The following is a 21,268-nucleotide window of genomic DNA, read 5'->3' on the forward strand; positions in this document are numbered from 1 at the left end:
CATTCCCGTACCAGACCCCATTAAAAAACTGACCAGAGAAGAATGGGCCCGTCCCCTTCGTCCACGTCGTTCCTCATCCTTAGCCAACAAGCTCTATACCCTTGACCCGGAATTCATGTCCTTTCTGAACGTCCCGGGGGTGGACCAACCTATTTCCAATCTCGTATCCCGGTCTCTCCTCCCAAAGGAAGGCGAATCACTGTTCAAGGACCCCTATGAGAGGAGGCTTGACTTTGTCTTCCGTAAGATCCATGAGGCTTCCGCTCACTCCATCCGGGCCTCTTCTACCGCCTCTACTCACGGGCTTCCATGATGTGGTTAGAGGTTCTCCTTGACGACCCCAACCCGGATCCCACCAAACTAAGGAAATGTATCCTCAAGATACACAAGGCTGCTGCCATTGTGGCCGACGCCACGTTAGACGCTTCGCATCACAGTGCACGCGCCCTTGCGGCCAAAATTGTAGCTCGTACCCTATGGCTCCAACATTGGGATGCCGATTCGACTGCCAGAACCAACTTATCCTTAGCTCCATACTTGGGATCTATGCTCTTCGGCAAGGATGCACTCAAAGCAGTCCTTGTCGACCCCAAGGACAATCGTAAACCTGCACTAGCTACGGCCAAAAGAGACGACCGCAGACCCGTGCGACGGTTTACTTCTTACCGTTCCTTCCAACCTTTTCGGAGAGGATGACCTGGTGGACGAGGACGGGATACCAGGCCTACAAATTTCCGTCCCTCCAAGGCACCCTGGCCCAGACAACGCTCACAATACAGGGGCCAATACCAGAGCAGGCAGGCATATGGCAGAGGAACCCGTCAGCGCAGGCAGTTCTGACGCCATCCCCATTGGAGGCAGACTCTCCTTCTCCAGCATCTGGCTAAACTTGACAAACATCTCCTGGGTCAGACTTCTCTTCACCCAGGGCTACAATATAGAATTTTGGCGGACACCACTGGACAAATTTTGCATCTCCCCCATCTCCAGGGCACGCAAAAAGGTCATGCAGGATGCCCTACGACATCTACTAGAGATAGCCACTATAGAGCCTGTTCCTCCATCCGAACGGCTACAAGGCGTGTACTCCGTCCTCTTTACGGTTCCCAAGCGAGACTCCTCATGGAGGGCGGTCTTAGACCTCAAGGGCCTCAACCGCTTCGTCAAATACCGCCACTTCAAGATGGAATCTCTGGCGTCTATTGTAGAGGCTCTACAACAAGGTGACTATCGCATCCATCGACCTGAAGGACGCTTACTTACACATCCCAATTTGCCCGGGTCACAGACGGTTCCTGAGATTTGCACTAGGCCACCTCCATTTTCAATACCGGGCCCTTCCATTCGGCCTCTCCTCGGCCCCCCGAGTCTTCACCAAAGTGATGGCCACCATGCTGGCGTATCTCCGCCTCCAGGGGGTCCATATTTATGCTTATCTCGACGACCTCCTCCTCCGAGCAGGCTCTCGGGACTTGGCCAACAGGCAGATCCAGTTCACCCTAGAGGCACTACATTCTCACAGCTGGCTGATCAATGCCGAAAAAAGTCATCTACAACCAACTCAGCGCCTCCAGCACTTAGGAGCAATACTGGACACATCCCTAGCCATGTTCTTTCTGTCCCCAGACCGTATTGCTTCCATCACAGCCATGGCAACCTTACTTCTACATCGCCCCACAGCAGATGTCATGTTTCTGGCCCAGTTTCTCGGGGCAATGATCTCCTCCATCCACATCGTTCCGTGGGCCCGACATCATTCCAGACCTTTACAATGGGCTCTCCTACCTTTTCAAGCGGACATTTCCAGGTCCAACCATCGCGTAATTCCACTGGGCCAATCTCTGAAGCAATCATTCCGCTGGTGGGTATCCACAACTTCCCTCACCAAGGGGACACCGTTTCGGGACCCAACCAGAGTCCTAATCACCACGGATGCCAGTCTGTCCGGCTGGGGAGCCCATTGCAACTCCACCTTTGTCCAAGGCATGTGGTCAACCCAGGACCTAAGTCACAACATCAACTGGCTGGAGCTTAGAGCTGCTCATCTGGCTCTGAGACACTTCCAGCCACTATTCGCTCTACAACATGTCCTCATTCAGACGGACAAAGTTTGCGTGAAATCTCACATCAACAGACAGGGGTCACAAGGTCCAGGGCTCTGCAGGAGGAAACAACACGAATCTTCGACTGGGCCGAGTTCCACCTCCTGTCATTACGAGCAGAACACCTCAGCGGAACTCTAAACGTTACGGCCGATTGGCTCAGCAGGCAAAAGGTCCATCCGGGGGAATGGAAGCTTCATCCGGCTGTGTTCTCCCTTCTCCAGCGGCGGTTCGGCCCCCTCTCGCTGGATCTCTTCGCCTCCAGCCACAACTGCCAACTGCCTCGTTACTTCTCAAGGTACCTAGAGCCAACGGCGGAAGCAGTGGATGCTCTGACGACACCATGGCCAGACGGGCTCCTGTATGCCTTCCCGCCTATATCCCTTATAGGCAGGACATTGACAAAACTCTGACTCGAACGGACACGGATTTTACTCATAGCACCTTATTGGCCTCGCAGACCCTGCTTCTCGGACCTCCTCTCGATGTCAATGGCGGATCCTTGGACACTCCCAATCAGGCTGGATCTTCTCTCCCAAGGTCCAGTTTGGCATCCAGACCCGAACTGGCTCAGCCTGACAGCCTGGCTTTTGAGCGGACACAGTTGAATACTGCTGGTCTTTCTCAAGGGGTCATAAACACTATTTTAGCGTCAAGGCGACCGTCAACTACTCAAATCTATCAGAGTACTTGGCGTGCTTTTTCCAGCTGGTGCACTTCCAAAGGTTTTTCAGCACCCCAAGCCACTGTACAGCACGTTCTACAGTTCCTATACAGAGGCATGACATTGGGACTCAGACCGAACACCCTGCGTAGACAGGCCTCCACCATCTCGTCAATTCTGTCTGTCTCTTCATCGGCAGCACCCCTGGGCACTCACCCGCTCATCAAACGCTTCTTAAGAGGAGCTACCGACCTCTCTCCAGCTGTACGTCACCATTTTCCATCCTGGAACCTCTCCAAGGTTTTGCAGGCATTACGGCGACCTCCATTTGAGCCTCTTGCCTCAGTGCCTCTAAGACTGTTGTCTTTTAAAGTCCTTTTCCTCGTGGCTATCACTTCCGCGAGGCGGATTTCAGAGTTACAGGCCTTGACATCAGCCCGTCATCTCTGCATATTCCATAAGGACTCTGTAGTCCTGAGGCTGGATCCATCGTTCTGTCCTAAGGTCAACTCAATCTTCCACAGTAGCCAGGACATTGTACTTCCATCCTTTTGTCCAAAGCCGGTCCATCCCCTCGAAAAGGCCTGGCATTCGCTGGATGTTAGGAGAGCGCTCAAAGTTTACCTCTCTCGCACCCAGGACATTCGACAGACAGACGCATTATTTGTATCCTTCCATCCGAGATCTTTGGGAAAAAAGGTGTCCAAATCCACTTTGCCTTTTGGCTTCGAGCCTGTATTTCTCTTGCATATCAGTCACTTAATTTGCCAGTGCCGTCTAATATCACGGCTCATTTGACCAGGTCTGCTGCCACTACGGCGGCTTTCCTAACTAATGCTCCTCTTACAGACATATGCAGGACGGCGGTATGGGCTACCCCAACTCCTTTGTGAAGCATTATAAGATCGATCGCTATGCTTCAGCTGACGCCTCTTTCGGGAGACGTGTCCTGCAACACGTTATTTCTGATTTGTAACTCTCTAGGAATCCCTCCCTATTAGGGGGCTACGTTGGTACATCCCAATCTGATGGCAGGCTACCTGTGGAAAATGGTCCCTTGGACCCACCTGAAGGGTGATTTTCACAGGTACGCCTGCCATCACGTCCCTCCCTTGGGGATTTCTGGGGAAATTTGTTCAGTATTTTGTATATAGTTCAACCTATATGTTTCGTGCTCTGTCTGATTTTCTTTAGTTAAAACCTATTCTCATGTTGCAAGTTCTATGATATTTGCTATGTATATTTTCTTTGCTGCTGGGGCTTTTCCCCTTTGGTTACTTTCAGATTTACCACTTTGGACTCGTCATCATGAAGACTGGAGTGGGAGGGGCTCGAGCCCCAGGTTTTAACTCTAGTGCATTCTTGCCTTCAGACGCTAGATGGTAGTACTACCCAATCTGATGGCAGGCGTACCTGTGAAAATCACCCTTCAGGTGGGTCCAAGGGACCATTCTACTAGAGTAGAATTGAAACCATGGACTTTTCACTAAATAAAGGAGGGCCTAGAAAGACCATGGAGCAATTTACACCTCATCATGCCTGAGGACTATCTGGAATGTGGATTTATGGAAGCCTGATATAAAGTTTCAACTTTTCCCCCACTGCTGTCAGAATATGTTAAAGAACATTATGTGTATTCCAATTTCTAAGCAGTACTGCTTTCATTGCTTTCTTGCTAGGATTTTAGTATTGCATATTGTGTATTACTTTTATCAAAGGGAAAGCTTTTGACTCAAATGGTGACTTCTCGTCTTCTACCAAAATTATACAATGAAATAAGAAAAAATATTAAACTCTCAATACAATGGATTAGCATAGTATTACAGATAGGTGGCTAGGTACTCTTTTGTATTGTGGGATCATGAAGCCGCTCTCTGTTTATTTATTTAATCTTTTATCCTGCCTTTCTGTGTGACAACAGGCTTCCATAGTGGCTGACAGTAAGTTCTTGACATTTTGCTTGCTGAGTATTGTTCACATACAGAAAATATATCTCTTATATTTTCTGAGAGATCTTCATTTTCTCCCCTTACATTTTTTCTTAGCTCCTAATAATACTTGTGATGAAAATACTTTCACATGCCACAGTAAAGTCTGTATTCCGAAGCAGTTTGTATGTGACCATGATGATGACTGTGGAGATGGATCAGATGAATCACTAGAATGTGGCAAGTATAATTTATATTTTTTAATATTTAATGCTGAATAAAATATTCCTTAATATGTTAGAAACTTTAAAGAAACAGTTTTGAGACTTCTCCAAAGACTTACTATATATATGCTGAAACTTAGCTAGGTTTTTTAAAAACCTGGAGATTAAAATAATAGTTAAATCAATATTAAAAACAGCTTCAAAAATTACAATCACAAGAATACAATAGGTCCTTTGTATATTGGGTATTAAAGGACAGGGTAAAGAGGTGTGTCTTCAGTGTACAACAGAAACTATAGAATGAAGGTGCCAGGCTTCTGTGGGGAGAAGTTCCAAACTTTGATGCTGACACAGAGAATTTTCTCTCCGGACTGCCACATCCCAAGACTCTGAGGGCGGTGGAACTACCAAGAAAGCCTCCTTTGCCAGTCATAACACTCAGTAGGGAAAGAGGCAGTCTTTCAGATATGTGGAGCATATACGGTTTAAGGCTTTAAGCATTAATCTGAGCACCTTGAATTTGACCCAGAAACAAACTGCAGCTGTTTAAAAATGGGGGTTAAGAGTTCTAAATTGAACTGATGCCAGTAATCTGGCTGCTACATTTTGGATCAGTTAACGTTTCTGAAGGAATTGTATTTACTTTTACTTTTTCTAATTATAATTTTACCAAATATAAATTTGTTTTATGGCATCAGTAGTACATGGATTCATTTCAAACTATAAACAGAGCATTGTGAGCGGCTTGGCTGCAAACCTGTGCACACTTGCCAGGGAGTAAGTCTCATTAAATTCAATGGGAATTACTGAATAGATATGTATAGGTGGGATTGTACTATTAATCTTGGATACAGATAAGAGTTTTAATGCTGAAGTTCACGTGTTCTGTCTCTGTCTGCTGAGAGGGATGAATCCCCCTCCCCTATGGTATAAAATCTTTTGAAGAGAATAAATTAATAGGTTTTAAATTTCTTCTTCCTCTAAGAGAGCATTGGTAACATTCCTTTAAGTGTTCTGTAGATTAAATCTTTGCCTTCTCAGAGTAACAGCATTTTATTTGTCCATCTATTAAAATAGTAACTTGATTTCTAAGATGCACCAGATGTTTGACCTTTTTAGTATGTCCAGTTTGACAGAATGTGGAGGCTAGTCAATTCTAAATGGACCATAGTGTTATCATTTATACATAAGTGACTATGTATTACTGTTAGGGTTCCCAGGCTCAGGGCCTAAGACTGATCCTGTATCTTTAGGAGAAGAGAAAATCAGCCAAGTGCAGGTGTTCTTGCAACTCTGTAATGGGAAAAACCACAAGGTGGAATTCTCCCTTCCCCCTGCACAACTTTTAAAGATACAGAAGACCTCTTGGTTGCCAGGCCCAGCCTCCAAGAGGTCTTCTGTATCTTTAAAAGTTGTGCAGGAGGAAGGGAGAATTCCACCTTGTGGTTTTTCCCATTACAGGGTTGCAAGAACACCTGCACTTGGCTGACTTTCTCTTCTCCTAAAGATACAGGATCAGTCTTAGGCCCTGAACCTGGCAACCCTAATTACTGTTGATAACATGTATTTCACATTTATCAGTAAAATGTGAGTGATATAATCAAGAAACTGGGGGTAAATAGAGACAGGCTTCTGTGCTGTGGGCTGGGTTTTTTAATATAAAAAAGATGTAATTACATTAAACAGCACATACATGCTAAATTTCAGAGGTCTACATTATGTGTTTGGTCACTGTTCTTTTAGGCTATCGTCACTGTAATCCTGGAGAATTCAGCTGTGCTGATGGAAGATGTCTCTTAAATTCTCAGTGGCAATGTGATGGAGATTTTGATTGTCCAGACCATTCTGATGAACATCCAATTAACATAAAATGCAGAAGTGCAGGTTTAGCTTTTTAAATATATGTGCAATATATATATATACATACACAAATGTGCAAAATAATTTACCACTGTGTTTCAATAATAATATAGTGTTCATGAAAGTATTTGCTTTTGAGGACTGTTGCCGGAACATTCAGATCATGACCGACTGAGGAGGGATAAGATGACTATCAAAGTGTTCAACCTGGGGTGGGGAGCCTTTTTTGTGTTGAGCACTACAGTCTCTGAGGGATAAAGTTGGTAGTGGGGAGACCATTGAGTACAGCTGGCGCCAAAATTAGTTACTTCTTTGATGAGACATTTCCTCCTCTGCTTTGTTCTTCCTACAGAGGAAGGAGCTGCATTTCATATTTTGCATCATGGATACCTTTTCTCTCTCTGCTGCTTTCTACAGAACAACTAATGGGCAGGAGGGGACACAGAAATCCAGCTGTGGGCCACCCAGTGCACCTGATTTATGAACCAAGTTACCCCAGGGGTATATAGGAAATGGTGTATAGGCAGAACATGTTTTATATTTTATTTTTAAAAAATAAACCAACAGTATGTTTATGAATAATTATAGCTATACTGATTGTTGGTACAATCCAATGAAATCAATGACAATTTTTCCTAAAATGTGAATGTTGCTTCACTATATGTGAACAGGATATGAAAGGGCTGGACTGTATTTTCATACATGTGTGACTAGTTTATAAATTAACATGCAGCCCACACTTTAAACTTAACACATCTTGACATGTTCATTGCAATCCATTTGTGCCTTTTCTCCTTCATTTCTTATTTTTAGAACAGTTGTGCAACAATTCCTTTTTTATGTGCAAAAATGGCAAGTGTATTCCCCAAGAAGATGTGTGTGATACTAAACAAGATTGTGGTGATGGATCTGATGAGAGAAACTGTCATATTAATGAATGCTTGAGTAAGAAAGTCAGTGGCTGTTCTCAAGATTGTCAAGATCTTCCTGTTGGGTACAAGGTTGGTAGTCCTGGTGTGTAAACTAGTACATTATAAATAAAGTTTTAAATCTTACATTAGGCTTGTATATATACAATTATCACTAAAAAATATTCCTTGCAAAGAGAGAGATTTGTCAAAAGGCCACACCAACTTTTGCTGTTCAGTGAATATAATACAAAGGCTGTAAGATTCTATAACTAATACTATATTTTGTTTTTTATGTCTTATGGGTGGGGAGAGAATGTTTTATGGAAAGCAAAATAAGTTGAAATGTATCTGAAAATCTTGATTTGCTTTTCTCTTGACCAGAATACAAAATTATATACTATCATAATCCAAGACTAGGGACAGTCCACAATAAACTTTGCTTAGCTGAAGACAGAGATGGAGAGCGAGTTGTCTTCCAGATGCTGTTTCACTATAGCTCCCATCAGTCCCATCCAGAATGATAGTTGCAGTCCAGCAACATCTAGAGGGCCATAGGTTCGCCATTCCTGGTTTATGGCCTAAGGCCATTAGGTAAGGCTTTTGGTGGTAGTAAGAAAAAGAAAAATAGACTGACTACATTGCGGAAGAAGCAGAGAAAAAAGTATAGGAAATAACATGCCAATCATTTCAAAGACAATTTATCTCAGAAAGAAGTTTAGGCAAAATGGAAATGGATTGCCTTCAAGTCGATCCCGAGTTATGGCGACCCTATGAATAGGGTTTTCATGGTAAGTGGTATTCAGAGGGGGTTTACCATTGCCTTCCTCTGAGGCTGAGATGCAGTGACTGGCCCAAGGTCACCCAGTGGCTTCATGGCTGTGTGGGGATTCGAACCCTGGTCTCCCAGGTCGTAGTCCATCACCTTCACAATTAAAAGGACATTATAAAACTACTGAACTACAAAATTATTAAAAATGAGTGTTTAATTTGTTTGTTTAACAAAATTTATATACTGCTTGATTGTAAAAAAAAACAAACTCTAAGCAGCAACATTATTTATTTTATTTACTGAATTTATTTCCCACCCTTCCTCCCAAAGGAGCCCATTGAATAATCAGCAGAATAAAATATCAAAAATAGCACAAATAAATTAAAAGTATGGCAAAACAAAAATGTTTTTACAGCTTTTCTAAATGATCATGAAGACTCGGCTTGCTGGATTCATGTGAATGTGTGTGTGTGTGTGTGAGAGAGAGAGAGAGAGACAAAGACAAAGAGATCAGGACCTGCTGCAAAATATTGGTACCTGCTACCTAGGTATGAGTTATATGGGAAACTAGGTTCCTCTTCTCTGCCCTGTTTCGGAATGGAAAGAGAAGGATGGGAAACACTAGCATTTAGCAATTGAGACACAGAGATCACAAGCATCTCTGTTTGCTTATGATAGAACTAATGTGTGTCTTCAGAAACTTGCTTCCTCTTCTCCATCATAAAGTGAGGCCAGGCTTCAGAACTCTATTTCTGGAATAGAAATATGAAACTCCTTCTATGGAAAACCAGCTGGATGAGAAAAAATTAGTCTGAATTATCTTTTTAAAGTGATTTTCAATGCCATATTACTGAGTTGTCCAGGTTTTAAAAAAGCATTTTGATCAAACTGATACCATGCCTATTGGGTGAAGAAAGCATCACTATCCTTAGCATTTATGATGTGTAATTTGCTTTTATTTTTCCTTGTAGTGTAAATGTTGGCCTGGCTTCCATATGAAAGATGATGGCAAAACATGTGTGGACATTGATGAATGTTTGTCTGGCTTTCCATGCAGCCAGCAGTGCATCAATACATATGGCACCTACAAATGTTTGTGTGCAGATGGTTACAAAATACAACCTAATAATCCAAATGGCTGCAAATCTCTTTCAGGTATCATTGATTACTTAGCTATAGAAATATTGCTGTTCCAGTCCAGTTAAGCTTAGTCATAACTAAGTCCTATGAAAAAAAATGATACTTAAGTTAGCTGTGACTTTTTCGTTTAGGCATGTAGGATTGACACCTATACTCATTTTTCAAAGAAAATTAACTTCAAAATTGGTAGTGCATTAAGTTTTCCAATACTAAGCAAACTGGCTTAAAACAGAGTTCTTTGTTTTAGTAAAAATAGATGTCTGTATGTGAGAATACTATTCATTCATTTATATAACACCATCATTGTAATGGGGTTGGATCTAGAGAAAAGCATGTGAAGGAGGTTGGGAGAAGGTGTTTCCTTCTTTCCCTTCTGTCCTGGTGGCTTCTTTGAAAAACCTCTCCTGAGTGTCAGCTAAATGGGATCTGCTGAATGGGATGGGCTGTGGCATGGGGGCTGAGAGGTCCCTGAAAATTGGGTTAATGTATCTTTCACATGTGGAGATGCTAATGGGGCCAGAATGTTCCCTAATAGTCAAAATGCCAAGTTGCCAGTGTAACAACTGTCATTGGGAAGCAATTGAGAAAACCGGCAGAAATAAGCCAGTTATAGTGGTGCCGTGACTTGGATACTACCAAATATTCAGAAGAAAGTGCAACAAGGCAGCCAGACTAATCAGCTCTGCCTGCAAATTATGGACAGATCTGTGATGATCAACTAGCTGAGGAATATGGCTTCAGGTGTATGAGGGAGCAAAGGCCCAAAGGATCTGTGGCCAGATTCTAGCCAGAACCTGATGCTGTGTGCTAATTTCCTGCCCTTGAATCCAGAGGCGAGCAAAGCCTTGCCTGATGACTCAGTAGATGACAGCCAAGGTGACTGCACATCCACAGGGTTGTTTCAGAAGGATGTGATAACTTGTACAGCTGCGTGGGTAAGCCAGGTTTCATGGTAGAGGTACTGGAGCATTGCAGAAAGTGGACTCCAGTATTGGGCTAGGTGTCTCAGTGGAGATGGAAGTTCACAATATTTTGACTCATGGAGTTTGAGGAAAAGGGTTGGGACATTTCAAGCCTTCAGTTGGCATTCACCAAGAGGGGGGACCAGTTTCCAATATCTCACCACAAGTGTCAGGCACCCAGGCTATCAGAACAAGGGTTGGAAGATTGGTTAAGCCAGTAAACAGGTTGCTTTACACTATGGTTCCTCTTAAGAAATAAGTATTTATATTATGTAAATAGTGGGAAATCCCTGGCATTTGAATAACCCCAGAAAAAATCCCACCCACGTTTAGAGATGTAAATGAATAAGGTTGCTGGTAAAGGACATATCATTAACAAAATGCACTAAGCTGTGCAGAATGTAGGCCACATTCTGCTTATGTAAGTGTGTTGAGGGGAGGTAGGTGACTTCGTCCCTTCTGAACGCTTAGTTCTCATACTCACACGGGATGGTGATCCCTTTCTTTACTTAGTTTGTATGTTATTCCCTGCTGATAGTAATGTCCCTTGGTGTGCACTAGGCCGAATGTTGACAGAATGTTCTGTACAGAAAATATATGGAGAAAACTGAGAAAGGAGAATGTAACAGGGTAAAAACTATTTAGTTTATTGTTTTTCTTTCCCTAAAAAGTTTTGAATTTCACCACAGTCCCTTATTCAAAGCCTTGTACTTTTGTCTCAGTCCCTGGGACAGGGAGGGGGAATAGAAGAAAAAAGTGTGAGGTTAAGAGACTAGAAGGCAGTGCAGCCATGGCTTAGGCTTTTTTCCTTGTTTTCTTGTTAATTTTTTTTTTTTAATGACTGGCTTGTTTAACATTGGTAAGCAACTGAGAAAACTGGCAGAAATATGCCGGTTATACCAGGCACATGTTATTGTTTGGGAAATTTCAAGTAAATGTTCCGCAAGATACACTGCACTGTAATGAACAGGCCAGGAGTGAGCATGGCAACACTTCCATTCTACCTGCCATTTGAGCAGCTTAGCTGATTTGCAAAACTGTCTCTGAAAATCTATTCCACCATCCATGCGTTAGAATGGTCTGAATTTGCTCAGCATTTGTATAACTTTTAATTTCTTTATTATTATGTTAAGGCTGCACTTAAATCAAGTTATTTGGAAGTAAGGTCCCATATACAGTAATTATTGGGACTTCCTCTTGAGAAGACACGTATAGGATTGCACTATAAATTTATTGTCTAATGTATAGTAGCTCCAAGGATATTTCCCAGGTATAAGAAATATAACAGTTTATTAAAATGTTAGATGAATATATTTTCAGAATGTTTCAGCTCACGAGCTGAAAATTCTAGCATGCATTAATTTGAACTGTCTGACCATTTGAATTCCCCCTTTCTTTATGTCAACTGTTACTTATCACCTATTTGTCCTTAAAAGCCAGGCTGAGTAGCTGTGTTTAAATTCATTTTGAAATTGAAATTATTGAGAGTGGTAATACATTTGCTGCATTACAAAGGCTAAATTAAAGTACTCTGAAAGAGATTCTAATTGAATATCTTGTTCAGTTTATGATGCATCATTGATCTCACTCGAAATATTATGCTTTTAATGTTTATTTCAACCATAACACTGCTCACAGCATGTAGTATTTTATTTTTCACTACTTGCATTTCTATTCTTAAAGTCCATCAATTAACTTAAATGCTAGCATAGTATCCTTTCTCTTTCCCTATATTTAGATGAGGAACCTTTTCTAATTCTGGCTGATCATCATGAAATCAGAAAAATCAGTACTGACGGATCAAACTACACTTCACTGAAACAGGTAGAATTCCAATTTTCATCTAATTCAAATCTTAATACTTATTGCTATTTAGAATGCATGATGAACATAAAGATCACAGTCATATGACCATGCACAGGTAGCACTACTGAAATCAATGAGATTATGGGTCCTTAAATATCTTCAGGATCAAGGCCGTAATTCTCCAGTTGGCATATGTGACTTAGCATGACTGGAACATATTCCAGTCCCTTAACATGATTATCCTTCTGAGTCTTTCTTTTTTAAATATGCAGGTAATTGTTCTAAATTGTAATTTATTCTGTTATAAATTCTATTATGATTCATTTATAATCAATGATATAAATATTAGGACTGTAGTGCTCAGACAAATTAGCTGACCTTTTTAATTGCCTTCTCTCACTTCTGCTGGTTCACTGAACATCAAACAGTATGAGTTGTATCCAACTAAGTCAGACTAAGTAATGTTTAAGTCAATTGATTGCAGTGGGTCTACTCTGACTTATTTGCCTTTTCCTAAACACTTTCATTTGGGTTAGGGAGAATGGCATATGTTAATAGTAACAAATTGTACAGGACAGGGCATGGACGGGAAACAATTGATGGAGGATTCAGAAAAAAAAGATACCAGACTGAGTGAGGAAAGATGTTTGGGTTATTATCTGCATGCCATAACAAATCAGCAAGACAAAAGAACAGGTGTGTCCTGTGTTTTTAAGAAAACATGTATAGGTTGGTCTTTGCAACAGGCTGGTTCTGTTTAAAATGCATTTCTTACCATTTTTTCTCTTGCAAATGGAGCCCAGGAGGGCGTAATTTGCAAACATCATCATCATTATCATTTTACTTGTATGCTTCCTTTCCACACCAAAAAGAAATTGTGCTCAAAGAGGCTTACAACAAACTGAACAGCAATTGCAAAAATAATAAACAGTAAAATAACAGCAGATATGACAGCAAACAGAAAATAACTTTTCAACTCTATAAATTATACAGCCACAAGAGTGGCTGTATACTGCAGCCAGCGTGTATTTTTCACATTCTGCAATGTTAAAGTGAAAATACCCCCATGACATTCTGATGCTTCCCATAAGCTCATTTCAAAACAAAACCTTACACAACTTATAGTCCTGAACTCAGAAACGCTTGCTTAACAACCCTCTCAATTTTCATGGTGATACACAAAGCAATCAGAGAGAATAGAGAGTTCAAAGTCTAACAAGAGAGAAAAAAACCCTGAGCCCTTTTGGACTTTTTCTCTGAGTTCTCATAATCTGTTGAAATTAATTAAAAATCAGCAATGTTCACAGAGTACCTGTAATCCTGACCTTGCCCCATACGCTGACCTTCATCTTCTGCAGTTTAAAGGTTAAATTTTAATTAATTTAAGAAATTTTGCATTGAACTCAATGATAGTGTTGGGCATGCTCAGTAAGAACCAAATGCAGAGTTCTAAAAGCCAGACTCACAGCTGCTACGCTTGGCTAATCAGGGGGCCACACCCACACCAGATCTTTATTTCACTTGAGACAGTCATGGTTTCCGCCAGAGAATCCTGGGAAATGTAGTTTGTGAAGGGTGCTGACAGGAGACTCTTATTCCCCTGAAAGAGCACCAGTGGCCAGAGTAGTTTAACAGTCAGCCACTCTGATTGAAGGTCTGTGAGAAGAACAGGGTGTTTCCTAGCGACTATCAGCACCCTGCACTAACTACACTTCCCAGGATCCTTTGAGAGAAGCCATGAGTGTCCAAAGTGAAATAAAGGCCTGGTGTGTATGTGGCCAGGGACAGCTTTGGTTTAAATTTGGGTGGGAGGTGCCTGCTGTAGAATAAAAACGTAGGGGAAACCCTGAAAAGCAATGATACTGTTCACAATGTTTTCCTTTTGGAAAGGAAAGGGGCTTCCCCTCTTTCCAGTGCCCACCCACCCAATCCCTTCCCCTCCCTCTCCTCCTACCCTCCCTGCCCCTCCCCCGGGTCAGTGTTAGACTATGACCTGGGAGACCAAAGTTCAAATCCCCACATAGCCATGAAGCTTACTGGGTGACCTTGGGCCAGTCACTGCCTCTCAGCCTCAGAGGGATGCAATGATAAACCACCTCTGAATACCGCTTACCATGAAAACCCTATTCGTAGCATCGTCATAAGTCGGGATTGACTTGAAGGCAGTCCATTTCCATGTTCAAACATGATTGCACAGAAATAAATCTGTGTACGCAAATGATCAAACCCACCCTCCCTTCTCCCTCCTATCCCCTCCCTCTTGCCCCTTCCCTCCTTCCTTTGCCTCTCCCTCCCCATCCCCTTCCAATCCCTTCCTTCCCCTTCCCCCTCCTCCCCTTCCTCCTCCCCATGGTCAGTTTTACCTATCTTAAGCATGATCGCATGGGAGTAAATCCCATTGAACTCTATAAGCATGCAAATTATCAAACCTGCCCTCCCCTCCCCCTTCCTTTCCCCACCTCCAGTCCACTCCTTCCCCTTCCCTCTCCTCCATGGTCAGTTTTACCTATCCTAAGCTTGATTGGACAGGAGTAAATCCCACTGAACTCAATAAACATGCAAATGATCGAACCTGTCCTTCTCCTCCCCTCCCCCTCTTGCCTGCTCCCATCCCCCTCCTCCCCTCTGTCCCTCCCTCCCTCCTCGTCCTCGTCTCCCCTCCCCTCCCTCCTCCTCCTCCTCTCCCCTCCCCATCCCCCAATTAGAACATAACCTCCAATTATAAACAAAAAAGCTGTCTTCATCATCATATGACACTGACCAGTAAAAGGCTTTGAAATTAATAAAAACAAATTTGACTAAGATTTCTAGGATGAATAATGGGGGAAATAAAATTTTCTAGATAGGATTCTCTGTAGGAACATTAGTAACACAGGAATGAAGCAAAGTAAAAAGAACACCAACAAAAATGCAAAAATATAATTTTCCGTCTTTGGAGATGGCAGGTGTTGATTTTTGAAGGAAATGAATTTAGAAATATTTATTTAGGTGGGTATTTAAATGCAAATTTCCATGCAGTTCTTTGGAGAAAATTAATAGATGAATGTGGAAACAAGTCAGAACAGATGTATGAGTGAACACATGATGGATGACCTTTATCAGGAGAAGGACAGGGGGAGTGTGACCCTGTTATTCTTACTTGATCTCTCGCCGGCTTTTGATACCATTGACCATGGTATCCTTCTGGGCCAACTTGGAGAGATGGGTATCACAGGCAGGGTTGTTTTCAGAGAATAGCATTTGATGGTTGTCTTGTCGCCCATGCTGTTTAACATCTATATGAAGTCCTTGGGAGTGGTCATCAGGAGATTTGTGCTGGCAGTTGTGCTATGGAGTGCTGCAGGGTACCATCTTTCCCCCATGCTGTTTAACATCTATATGAAGCCCTTGGGAGTGGTCATCAGGAGATTTGGGGTGAGGTGTCAGCAGCACGCTGATGATACCCAGCTCTGTTTCTCTGTAACATCTGATTTGGGAGAGGCCGTGCAAGCCCTTGACTGCTGCCTGGACTCTGTGATGGGCTGGATGAGGGCCAACCAACTGAGTCTGAATCCTAGCACGACAGAGGCTCTGTGGGTTCGTAGTTACTGAGTTCAGATAGTTGATCAGTTGCCTGCTTTGGATGGGTCATACTCCCTCTGAAAGAGCAGGTCCATAGTCTGGGGGTGCTCTGCGATCCATCTTTGTCGCTAGTGGCCCAGGTGACCTCAGTGGCTTGGAGTTTTTTTTACCAGCTTTAGCTGGTGAGACAGCTGCAGATGTTTCTGTACCGGGATAGCCTGACCACTATTGTCCATGCACTAGTAACCTCCAGGCTGTATTACTGTAATGTGCTCTATGTGGGGCTGTGTGACGCCCTTCCCTGGCTCTCCCTGTCAGGTTCCTACCTGCTCATGGTTACTGCCTGTCTCTAGGCACCACCAGGGACTCCACCAGTCCGGACTGTCCTTTCTTATGGTTTCTCTCCCCGCTCTAGCACAGATCTCAACAGATCCCCCTGCTAGGCAGCACCACCAGTCACGTCCTATAACCAGTAGTTCCAGAGACTCTGCCTGAGTCTCCCTCAATTAGGTTACCTCTGTGACTGCGTGCTTAAGCTGTCCCAATCCCTTTGATTTACTCAGACTGCTTATAATTCTGGTTTGCTGTGAATACTTGTGGTGTTATTCTTCCCTTCCCCGCTGCCACCATTTGTTATAGTTTCCCTTCAGCCTTAGTTATTTACCTCACCCTCCCTTCTGGTCTGTGAAACCCCAGCCAAGGATCAGGCCTTTGGTAAACCAAATTAAGTATTTATTAAATAACACAGATAACAAAGATAACAAGATTACTTCATAAGGCACATAAGCATATGGTTTTATCTAATACTAATCCGAACTCTACCCCCCTCCTTCTCCACGCTCTCCTGACAAACAACTCTCTCAAACCCACCAAAACAACCCACTCCAGTCCACCCACATCCACCTCAAATCCACTTCACATCCACCCAGATTTACCTGACATTCTTCCTTTTATACTGTCAGCCATTTTAAACATTCAGCCAATCATCCAGCATTCTACTGCCCATTCACTCCCCCTCCTCTTTCACTCCACTTACCATGTATCTTCTAAACAAACAGCACTTACCCTATTTACACTAATACAGGAACATCACAGGCTGCCCTTGAAGTTGGTCCAGAAGCTGCAGCTGGTACAAAATGTAGTGGTGCGACCAGAGCTGGCTCCAGGTTTCTGGGGACCCTTGGCCACTCCCTTCCTCCTCAAATCACACCCTCTCTCTTGGTCTCACCCATTATTACCAATCAGCTACTGCCTATTGAATACTCATTTAAGCTCATTATTACCTATTGTATTCTTTTGAAGCTCATTGCCATTCAACTTCCACCTTATAATTTTCTCCTTTATATAACTGCAAACTAAGAGTTCAAACATCTGACAAAGCAAGTTGGCTTGAGTCCATGAAAACTTTCTGCCATAATAAATTTATTAACCTTTAATGTGCCATAGGCCTCTTTGTTGTTTTTGCTTAGAATTAAGAATTCTGGATCTGGGAATTTATTCTGAGAACCAGGACGGAATGCTGTTCATAGTTTGACTTCTTGCACACAAAAATCTACCCGTTAGCTAAAGCTTTCTTCATTTCAGGAGTATAATTTTGGACCGGAGGGGGAGTTATTTTGCTGACCCTGTTGTTATTGGGAGTCACATTTTAATTGGGGTAATCCCTTTTAACTCCAATGGGAACACTCTGGACTAGAAAATTCTTCTAAACTGGACTGCTAGTCAATGAAATTATGCAACAGTGACTTGCTAAAGGGCTTTTCTCATCAGATAATGATAAGTATGCATGCTTTTAAATTTGAAGAGAGATCTTTCGCCAGAAGAAGAAAAACTACATTCTTAGAGCAAGGATTAAGGTACAAAATAAATATTTTAATCACTTTGGGAGGGCGACCCTTTAAAGCCAGCAATATATTGGCTGCTCACCGGAGTGTCAGCCAGTTTAACCAGAAATTACATAACTTCAAAAAATTCAGAAAATGTATTTTTATATCACCAATGCTAATGCAAAAGATAATTATCAAAGCATTGAAGAAGTAACCTGACTAAACAGGTGGTTCTAGATGACTAAAGCAAGTGAGCTGATCTACATGTTCTGCAGGATATGAGACAGAGAGAGAGAATGTAAGACTACAGTTAGAAAATCTTCCTCCAGGTAGACTCTCCTGGCCTCACATTTGCCAATCAGTTAGATGAGCCATTGTGATGTAGTGATTAGAGTGTAGATTAGGGCCTGGGAGACCACAGTTCAAATCTCCACTCAGCCATGAAGCTCACTGAGTGACCTTGGGACATTCAATGTATTTTTCATCCTAATCTACCTCACAGGATTGTTGTGAGGATAAAAGGGGGAGGGGTGTATGCCACCATGAACTCCTTGGAGAAAAGGTGGGATATAAATATACCATCATCCTTCATGGATGGAGAAGAAAAAGTGGCCCACTGATCAGAAAAAATCAGCCTTGTCTGCTCTTGTGTGCCTTTTTGTGGAGGGGCATAATTTAGTGGCAGAGTACCTGTTTTGCATGCAGAAGATCCCAGGTTCACTCTCTAGTATCATCAATTAGGGGCCAAAGATACACTTCTCCAAAATTTACAATCCATGTGGACAATACTAAGCTAGATGGACCAATGGGCTGCTTTGGTTTAAGACATCTTCTTGTGATGTGCAGAAGTCAACACATGCTTTTTACAGAATGTCTCTGTACCCATGCACTGGCTTAGAAGCAGGGGCTGTTGAAAAGAAAAGTTGGCTACCCTCTTTATAGCTGTTCCTAGTGTTGCCACTGTTTTTAATGGCAATGCACCTATGCCTTTAGCAGCAGCTTGATATATTAAGGTAGGGAAGGAGAGCCTGTGGCCCTGCAGATATTTCTGGACTCCAGCTTCCATCATCCCTGACCCCTGGCCATGCTGATCAGTGGGAGTTGGAGTCCAAATCCAAAAACACTGGCAAAGTCACAGGTTTCCCTACCCATGTATTCAGGCAACTCCCTGCCGTAGAGATAGAAGGGGAGGGAGAGATTCCCCAGCTTAATTTCAGCATGTCATCTGCTGTTAAAGGCACAGGAGTGGAGCGAGGAGGATGACAACCCCCACCCTCATTTCCTAAAAGGAAAGCCAAGATCTTAACTTAGATTGGGGGTGATGGGCCAGAGTCATAAATACAGCATCTCTTCTCTCTCCAAAGGTATATACTGTATGTCATAGAAATGCTTGTGTTGTTTTCTCTTTTGCAGATAAATAAAGTGGATTAATTTCTTCTTTGCAATGTGCTTTGTGGGATTTTTTCCTCCTCTTGCTGCCCCCTGGGGGGGGGGGCTTAGTCTCCTTTCATTTGGGAGCATATAGAGGGGAGGTTCAATTCCATCCCACGTTTTCCTTCTCACTCCTCTCCTGTAACTCTGTGCTGCACTTCTGCCAGCTCCCTGCCTTGCTGTTGCTGCTGCCTGTTATGTCAGATGGAGGTTCTGCTATTGGAGGCACAGAGGCTTCCCACAGATCCCTTTCCACACCAGCCCCATTCTGCTCCTTGATGTCTGCTTCTAACCAACACAAACACAGCGCACAGCCCCACCAGCCAATCCCTTCCTCACTCTCCTTTCACAGGCAGCCAGGCAGCTTTTCCCCCACCAGCTGCAGCCTCAGCATGGCTTGGCAGCTTCAGGATTTCAGCGGTGCTGTCCTCATGTGGCAAGGCCTCACAGAGCTTGTGGCCCTCGGCCAGTGCCCCACCTGGGGCCACCCTGCTGCCGGCCCTCACTGGGGCAGGGTATCACCAACATTTCACCCCACAACAACATAGGAAGTGGACCTTTAGTGTAGTGGCACCTACCCTTTGGATTTCCTCTTATATATTAGACAGACTGTTATTAAAGTCTGTTATCTTTTCGGTGCCTACTGAAGACCTTCCTCTTTCAACAAGCCTTTTAAGTTGAGACCTTTTCCCAGTCTTCGTCTGTGTTAGAATTGCTTTTTTAATGTTTTTAAAGCTTTTTTTAAAAAAAGATGTTTTAAAAATGTTTTCTTTTAATATATTTTTAAATCTGTTTTTATAATGTTTTAGAGTGTTTTTAGTGCTTTTGTTTGCTGCCCTGGGCTCCTGCTGGGAGGAAGGGTGGGATATAAATCTAATAAATAAATAAAAAGTGACACAGACCAGAAATAGATTGATGTATATATCTTGTTTTATGATTACTACATTAGTTTTATCTTTAGTTAAACAGGCATAAAATTGTACTCTGTAACATAAAATTAGCTGTGGACAAAGTTGGCTGTGAGCATTAAGAGTCTGCAGTTCAGTTCTATTTCTTATAACTATACAGGCCCATACAAATTAATAAAGTTTCCTTTGTCACTTTACTTAATTATGTGATTGGACCACTCTACCTGATATAAATATTCATAATATGTTAAATATAATTTCTATTCAGGTCCTAATATCTTACATACTCACTGTAATGATTTCCTACAAATGAAGTTCCACAGCCAGTATTTCTGGCAAAATACTAGGCTGATCATGATGATGTGATGGGTTGTCCTACTATAATAAGATTCATATTTGCACAGGGAATTGCATCCCATTTTGTAAATGCGCTTTTAATCATCAGTAGATATCTCACTTTGTAAATGCACCTGTAATCACTGTATTTCCACTCGAACACTACTCCAAAAGCATAGTTTTTAATGGGAATTTCTTTGCAAGGCCAGAAATATTAAATAATAATTCCCTTTGAGTAAATACCACTTAAAATCTTACACATGTTATTGGAATTAGGATGTACTAAAATTATTACATTAGCCAACTCTGTTTTGTTACTAAAATACCTCCACCTGACTCTCTCTAGATTCAGAATGTCTTTTTCTTTAAAAAAAATGATACAGCGGCACAAGATAAATGGTTTCAAAATCCTGTAAATGTTGATCTATTGACTGTGAGATATTGAGAATTGCACATATTCTCTCTTTCTGGAGAAAGTGAAAAGGCACAGTGGTCCCCTCCCATTATGGAAAGAATTCACCACATGTTAATTTGACACTTTTCCCCATGGAGAGCATTTCCCCCTTAAAAGAGCAATGTGAAGTAGGAGTCAGAGGAGGAAAATGGCCCAAAAGACAACCCCTTTGAGTGATTTCAGATGTTCAGTGAGTGTACATCAAGAGTCCAATGCTTTTTCAGTACAAACCTCAGGCTCCTCATGGATTCCTCCTCCAAATAATATTGAAAAAAGTGAATTTGTATCCCATAATGTAACCGCAGGGAGCAGTTCTCCAAGTGCCTTACCCAAGGGAGGTGTGGAGCGTGGCCACATCAGATTGGGTCTTTTCAGTGATGCACTAA

At 42.5% G+C, this 21,268-nt stretch overlaps 1 protein-coding gene across 1 annotated transcript in view; it reads left to right on the forward strand.

The window, feature by feature from the left end:
• LRP1B (LDL receptor related protein 1B) overlaps nucleotides 1-21,268 on the forward strand; it is a 524,827-nt gene that overhangs the window by 323,489 nt on the left and 180,070 nt on the right. The window contains 5 exon segments of the mRNA XM_061608878.1: nucleotides 4,812-4,934; nucleotides 6,662-6,802; nucleotides 7,592-7,779; nucleotides 9,430-9,613; nucleotides 12,299-12,384. Coding sequence (XP_061464862.1) covers nucleotides 4,812-4,934; nucleotides 6,662-6,802; nucleotides 7,592-7,779; nucleotides 9,430-9,613; nucleotides 12,299-12,384 — 722 coding nt within the window.

Source organism: Rhineura floridana, chromosome 2 (assembly GCF_030035675.1).
Source record: "Rhineura floridana isolate rRhiFlo1 chromosome 2, rRhiFlo1.hap2, whole genome shotgun sequence".
NCBI lineage: Eukaryota > Metazoa > Chordata > Lepidosauria > Squamata > Rhineuridae > Rhineura > Rhineura floridana.